The sequence below is a fragment of the Galeopterus variegatus genome, unplaced genomic scaffold (genome assembly GCF_000696425.1).
Source record: "Galeopterus variegatus unplaced genomic scaffold, G_variegatus-3.0.2 Scaffold546, whole genome shotgun sequence".
Taxonomy (NCBI): domain Eukaryota; kingdom Metazoa; phylum Chordata; class Mammalia; order Dermoptera; family Cynocephalidae; genus Galeopterus; species Galeopterus variegatus.
The window spans coordinates 185691-193838 of NW_007726657.1; the positions used below are offsets into that span (position 1 = coordinate 185691).

At 37.6% G+C, this 8148-nt stretch overlaps 1 protein-coding gene across 3 annotated transcripts in view; it reads right to left on the bottom strand.

Moving 5' to 3' along the window:
• Window positions 1-8148, bottom strand: part of MXI1 (MAX interactor 1, dimerization protein) — an 85980-nt gene that overhangs the window by 56952 nt on the left and 20880 nt on the right. For 2 of the 3 annotated variants that reach the window (XM_008569940.1, XM_008569939.1), the window contains exon 2: window positions 6648-6780. In XM_008569940.1, coding sequence (XP_008568162.1) covers window positions 6648-6780 — 133 coding nt within the window. Of the gene's footprint in view, window positions 1-6647; window positions 6781-7200; window positions 7265-8148 lie in introns of those variants that run through there. The other variant, XM_008569941.1, reaches the window with a different exon arrangement.

Consider the following 8148-nt stretch of genomic DNA (forward strand, 5'->3'; position numbering starts at 1 on the left):
GATGACATAACTTATGGTAGGAATAAATACAGTAAGTGCTGTAAATGTATTTTCTCTTTCTTATGATTTTCTTAATAACATTTTCTTTTCTCTAGCTTACTTTACTGTAAGAAAACAGTATATAATACATAAAACATACACACAAAATTTCAGGTTACAATCACTGAGTCTCAGTTTTTAAGTAAATTATTACTAAAGACTATTTGCTGATCCAAAAGAAACAAATCCCAGGGATCTGTCCCAGCTTCTAGTTCTCAATATGAAAGTTACTTGGCACAACAACCGGTCCAATTACCTCATTAAAAAAATGGGAAAAATAATTCCACTTTACTTCACAGAACTATTCTGAAATTCAAATGAGATGATGCTGTATGTTAAAGGACTTTATATACAAGTAGTATATTAAATGCAATGTGTTAATATTATTAATATTGAAGACGAAGTCTACCCTTTGACCCAACAATTCTAATTCTTCATATTTACTCGAAGGATCTAGGTGGACAAATGCAAAGATATCTGAACTAAGATATTCACAGCATCCCTGTTTGGAATTATAAAAAAACCTAAGAATAACTTAAATGTTATCAATGGATAACTGGCTTAATAAAGTATGGTACACACATGAAATAAAATATACAGTAATTAAAAATGATGTCACAGATATGTAAGTATAAACATGAAAAAATGTCCAGGATAAGTGAAAGCAAGATTGCAAATTGTTCAACCTGAAAAAAACCTGTCATCCACCAAACTTGATCAGGTCCTCTGTTAATATACCTCATAGGACCCCCTATTTTTCCTATATGAAGCTTCATGAGGGCAGGGAAATATAGTATGTATGTATAAAACCATACGCATACATACATATACATATACAGATAAAAAAAGTCTGTCAATATTTTAAACTGTAGAAAACCAAAATGAAAAAATAAAAAATCTAACAAAAAATACGCATGCTTAAATTATATATGCACTATAAAATCAGACTAAAACTGGGATTTGGAAATACATTTTGTCAAACTACACCATCAAATCTCTTTGATTAGATTGATATTTAGAAAACTGGACTCACTGAAGAAATGACAAACAATCATGCTATGCTATATTCAAAAGGAGGCAATGCTGTTTCATTTGTAAGGAGAAATCTAACAGAGAAAGCTTTCTTCTAGTCAACAGTCCTGCCTAGTCAGAATGATGCATAGCCTGCTTAAAATCCAACTTGATATTAAAGTCAACCATCACCTATAGCTATAAGGCTTATGCAAATCACTTACCATCTCTAGACTGCATATGCTTCAACCATAAAATGAATGATAATATCTGACCTTCATAAACCAGAGAAGTGTACCAGAAGAAATACTGAATTCCCTTTCTACGTTTTGTGATCTTCCACATCATAAATTCAATATTTTGACAAAAAGACCTCTCATCAAATAGGAATAGAAGCAGTTGTCTTACTAAACTTACAAGGCATGATCACACAAGCCTCCTTCAAACAATACATCTATAGAGAAATATATCCCTAAGAAACCCAGTAACAGCAAACTTATGCTTCAATGAAGCATTTAATGGAAAGCCTGAGTTGGTTTACTGAAAGGCATATAAATAATTCCTGAGAATTTTTAATTTAACTCAGTTTTGGTAGAAGACAGAATATCACAAAACAGATCTCACAGGATGTGTTAATCATTCAATGTACAGAAAATACTGAAGAATAATACTAACATCATTAAGAATTTAACTACTACTAATCTGTATTTTGGTCCTGAAACTTCAGGAGTTTTCTATATGACAAAGACCCAGAAACTATTCTGTTTTTTAATATAGAAAATTTGAGAAACACAGAATAGTAGAAAAAAATTTCAAAAAAAAATGTCTCCATTTGATTCTTCTGTGAACAAGTAGGTACCTATTTAAGGAAAAAAACAGAAGATAAAACATCGCAAATTACTTCCACTGGGGAAAAAAAATCTTCTATAACTATCCTTGATAAAGAACTCACCACCGCCCCTCCCCTAAAACACTAAAAATCAATGAAGACAACCAAAAAGGACATAAAGCTGAAAATACAATATGATCATTTCCTCTAAAATAAGAAAGTAAAACATTTCTTTATTCTGTAGTTTAAGCAAAGTTAAACTGAAGCTTTATAAGCAACAGGAAAGTTGTTTTGTTTTTTAACGTCCCCAATCTTTGCAGGTGGAACTAAAATGCTGCTATTGTTTTGAGATTCTTTAGTATCCATGAGACATTAAGGAGAAGAAATTATACATCAACTTGAAATCAAGCATAAATTGATTACTTGCTACTTTCCAGATCACCTTAAAACAATGCAATTACTAAGTATGTGTCACAGGCTCACACCAATATATTTATTTATCAATATTTGACAGACTTCTGGTTCTTTGAATATACAAATTTTGGTATCACTTTAACATAGGATGACAGTGAGTATTCTTTAAAATTAAGTGTAGCATTCTGTGGCCTACTATAATATACTCGTTTAAAAGAACTGGCAGTTTGGAAATTTTTATTCTTCAAATACTACATACTATTTTCCTTTCCAAATGTATTATTCTTTCCAAATGTATTCAGAACACAAAGTAATCAAAAAGTTTGCCAGAGCAGGAGTTGCATATTCTACCACCATTTCTCCTTCCAATATAATGTACTCAGCACAAGAAACTCAGTTTTGATTTAAGACAGTTTACCTGAAGTTTGAAAACCTTCCATTCTTAAAACGCCTACTGTGTACAGGGCAAGAGGTGCTGGGGATAAATTTTTAAGCAAAAGAGATTCAATCCCTGCCCTCACATAGTTTTTAGTCTAATGATTGTTAAGAAACAATCACGTAACTTTATTTCTACACATATGATGAACACTATGAAGGAAAAGTAGGGGTGCCATGAAGTATGTGAAGACCTGATCTACTATGATAGATGAGGAAAGGCTTCCCTGAGGAAGTTATGATTGAGTTAAAAGAAGAGTGTTATTAGATAGAGATAACTTAGCAAAGGGGGAGGAAAAATGATTCCAGGCAGGGAACAGAGTATGTGCAAAGACCTCGAGGAATAAGGAATTGAAAGAAGGTCAGCCAATATAATTCATGAGAGCTGTGGTTGTAGAGATACTAGGAAGGTTACTGCAGTCCAGGTGAGAGATGATGGTAGCTGAGATTAGGAGGATAGTAATGAAGGTAAGAGAAAAGAAGAAAGGTTCAAGAGATATTTAGGAAGAAATCAGCACTACACTGAAGTCATGGCTCGTTTAGTAGAGTTTTAAAGATGACAGACATTGAGATTTTTCAGTTATGAGACTAAACAGTAAAGAAACAGAATTTGAGCTTATCTGGTGCTGCCCAATGAGTTGGATTGCTACTGCCACCAGGTTCCCTAATAGCAGCAACATCATAACAAGGTTAATTTTAGGAAGTGTGCCAGAGGGCTGTGACCAAGACTACAATAAAATCAAATATGTATTTAAAAAATAATTATTTACTATAGGTCCCACCTCCCAACTGTCAGAAGGGTCAAATTTTATTTGTCAGATACTTGCAATACATACTTGCAATATCACATTATATCACTTATTTTCTCTCCTTTGTACTTCTGTGAAAATAAGATTTCAAGACTTAGGGGAATGACGGAGTGGGAATTTGTAGTATTATGAATCAACTCTCAGTATAAATTTATAAAATAACATTTTTTTATCAGGAATATCATATCTAAGAATATTAGGGGGAAAAAGTCAACCACCATTATATCTTAAAGATGTTGCAATGTCAGAGAAACAAATGTCATTTTATAACATAAGATATCAATGTTCAATATGTATAGTTAGGAACAGCAACTTCCACATAGGTAGCTTTTTTGATCGGGAAAAAATAAGACATGTGCACTCATCAACTCTATTCTTTTCCTTGTTTCAGAAAATGGAAATTTCCACAAATCTTCTTACTTGCTGCTTTACGTAACCATATAATCAAAGCTCTGCTAAATCCAACAGTAAGCTTAAAGTTAACAGGAAGCCTATAGTGTCCCCTTACAAATGAACTAACACTATTTCTCAAATACCCCAGTACTGGAATTTGATATTTAGCTCCCTTACTTCCATGAAGCAGAAATTTTAAATAAATGACTAAGGTAAAATAATTTCTAGTGTTTCACTTTAACATACTAGTTCTCTTTCATAGGCCCAGCCTAAACCCCACACATGGGTGGACCTTAAGATAGTATGTTCTAAAATCTATTTTCTCTCTTTCCTTCTTGCTATTTATAGTCCCACGAAAAATTACTTTCCTTAGTCTTACATGGTCCAATGTATGTGTATTCTCTCTTGGGTACTATCAGAACAACATGGCATGCTTGTAGCTTTACAAATTTTCTGACATGCTATGCTAAGACACAGTAATTAGCACCATGGTCCTAAACGCAATAGGAGAATCCTAACAGGGATACTAGCATGAAAAAGAAACATCACTTAGTAATAACCTAAGCTGAGCAATGTATAAGTCAACAGATGACAAAGACTTTCTTACTAGTAACCTGTAACATAACTGGTAAAATATAGAAATGTACATCTTATTTATGCCTCTATAATCTTTGAGTTGTTAGTAAAAATGTCACATCTGCAATGACAGGGAGATACACTGAATTACTAATTTAGTAACTGATCTCTAAAACTGTCAATAAATCAGTCATAGAACTTCAGGGGAAGAAGAGACCTTAGTGAGTATCTAATATATCTCCTCATTTTACAGATAAAACAATAAGGGACAGAGAGGAAATGTAATGAGATCTTATACCTGATTTCTAGAAAGTAAAAAAATATATAAACACTGTAGCATTACAGAACCCAGGTCTGGCTTCCTATCTGTTACTCTGTCCATGTCTCCAAGTTTAAAAAAAATTTTTTTTGATATACATATAGATTGAAAGATACGTAAATTCCTGAATAGGTCCTAATTCCTGATGATACCTTAACCAGAGAAACTGTAAGGACAAGCAAATTTATATTTCTTTTTTAAAAACACTGTGTATCATACTACATATTTTCTTTTATTAAAACTTATTATTTTTTAAAATTTATTTTACTTTTATTTTTTTGGTTGCTGGCAGGTACGGTACAGGGATCTGAACCCTTGACCTTGGTGTTATTAGTACCATGCTCTATCCAAGTGAGCAAACCAGCCAGACCTTTTTAAATTTTAATTTATTCATATTTTCTTTTCTTTTTTTTTTTGGCAGCTGGCCAGTACAGAGATTAAGCTCTGGGCCTTGATATTATCAGCACCACATTCTAACCAACTAAGTTAACTGGCCAGCCCCAGTTAACTTAGTGCATATTTCATCTCAAACATACCATACAACAACAAACCCTCTAGACACATACACAATCACATAAACATAGCACATTAAGCTTAAGGCTAATTATTTTCAAAATTTTTATAATTAAGTTTAAAAAATATATAAATAGTTTTAAAGAAGAAAAGAAGCATGCTGCTCTAAAGATAAGTCAAAGGGAGAAGAGTAAATCCTAGTTTTGCCTCAGTGATGTCCAAACTTCAGAATGAGAAATCCAACCTCATGATTGGATTTCTAATCATTACCTACAGGAGCCTCAGGTTTTCTGCATCAAGAACCCCTACTCTTGCTCCCTCCTCAAAATGCCTCCCCAAATGACTACTCAACCACATGGCTGGCACTCCCCAAAGCCTTCAGGGAAACTTAGTCACCCAGGGATTGCTTTGTGGCCCCCAAAATGAATGTTTATAATATTCTCTAGACAAAGCTTTGGGAATCAGGAATAAAGGTCTCTTTAATTTCTTCTTATCAATGGAAAAAGCAGCTTCCATTGATCTTTTAAGATAGGCCTTTTGAGAACTTCATATGAGATTAATCTTTGGAATTCACTGGCTCCCTGAAACAAAAACACTGAAGAGACAGCCAGATACTACTAAAAGTTTTCAAAAATGGATGTCAACTATGTCTGAGTACATCCAGACAAGCATATTCTAAAGGATCTGTTCTGCTTGAAGAAAAATATTTTTTATTTTTGCTTTAAGAGCCCCCTTACCAATCCAATCTGATCAATAAATAAGAAGCAAAATTTCCACAGTATGGTCTTCCCCTTTCTCCTTAAACAATAAATAGTCCATGCCCAATAACTTCTTACTCTACCTAAATATTTCTATTCCTTTACAAAAGCCCTTGATTCTGTTTTATACCCTGCCAAAGCTATTTCTGATTTTTTAAAAATTCTTCTTGGACCATCCCAAACTTGGACAAAACAATAAAAGCCGGCCTGATTACTTTTGGCAAGTGACTACATGCATGGATGCATGCTGCCAAGTCTCTCAACTCACTGTCTTCAGTCACAGACCTCCCCATCTTATTAACCCCAGCAAGAACTTCTTTGGTTGTCTTTCCAGATTCTATTTCTTCCCTTCCACACAAAGTCTGCATTATGATTCACAGACTTTATATTTTAAAAGAACCAAATCCTCAGGGTGGTGGTAAAGGAACCCATTTAGTGTTGCTCTAGAGTTGGTATTAGAGGAGAAATTCAGGTCAGCAGGGCTGGCACTTCTGCCTGAGTTTGTGCTCCTTCCCTCCAGTACCCTTTTCTGAATCTCCCCAGCTTGTTACCTGTTGGCAGTGCTGGTGTTGCTGCTCCCATTGCTGTGTTTCTGTGCCCGACTCAATCTCCGTGGGGGCTTTGAATGCTGCAGCCGGGGGCTCGGCATGGAGGGGAAGGAAGAGGCATAGCCATGTTCACACTCTGAGGAGGGCAAGAAAAAAAGAAAACAAGATATGATAAGAACAGTTGTGAGAAGAATATACCCAAATCCAGAGATTCACAAATCCAAGGTCCTTGCAGTAACAGGTTTTTGAAAGCAGAAGAGATCAAATGTTTCCACTCTTTGGTTAGAAGATAAAAATCCCAGCTCTTGCCTGTACATCAGTTTTGCGACATATACAGACCCAACCCAACGCCTGCAAAGTGTACTGATACCTCACCTGAACTAAATAATTTCTCGAACTATTTTTGACTTAAATATCCCCCCATCTGATACCAGTTACCATTCACTGCAATGACTTCATTTGCCTCAAAATTCCATTCCTTTTACTCTCTCCATTCTAGACAGTGTCCCTGTAAGCCCCACATTTTTGTGTATGTACTTTCAAATAATTCAATCACCTAGTCTCAGAAGGACCTGTTCTGTCCCGACACCACAATTCCCAAAGTTCCTGCTCTGCATACCCCAATCTCTACACCTTCTTTGGTCTCCATCCCTAGAGGGATTCCATTTCACCACACCTCGGATCTCAGTGGCGCTTTCCCGCAACTGTGTGCCCGGTGCCCACTCTTCATCAGGTATCCTGGCTCTCTCACAGCCAATCCCCGTCCACCCACACCTACCCAGCTTCCGGCCCTTCCTTCAGTTCTCTTTCCTCCTTCATCTCAAGAACTCAGACTCAACCCCGCACTGTCAACACCCTCTCTCCCTCTCCTCTGGTCCTCTCACCTCTGCCTGCCCGAGTCCCACCCTCCTGCCCCTGATACACCCCACCTCTCCCAGCACCTTCCGCATTCCCCTGACGGCCGCTCACAGCCCCTTCACCCTCCACGCACAAACACATACGCCCACACACCTCACCTCACACACGTGCACGCACATACACGCTTCCGCTCACATGTGTGCGGCCTCCCACACCACCTCCACTTACAAACTCACACAGCCCTCCCCTCGCACGGACTTCCTGTCACGCGCACCTCCCCTCACGGGCAACCACCTCACTACTCCGCGACATCACACACGCAAGCATCTCCACACACACTCATGCACCTCCACACGCGCACATATCCACACATGCGCGCCCTCCACACGTGAGCCTCCACACACGCCCGCACATCTCCACACATGCGCACATCCATACGTGAGTCTCCACACGCGCCCGCACATCTCCACACGCGCGTACCTCCATACGCGAGTCTCCACACACACGCGCACCTCCACACGCGCCCGCGCACCTCCACACGCGAGTCTCCACACACGCCCTCGCACCTCCACACGCGAGTCTCCACACACGCCCTCGCACCTCCACACGCGCCCGCGCACCTCCACACGCGAGTCTCCACACACGC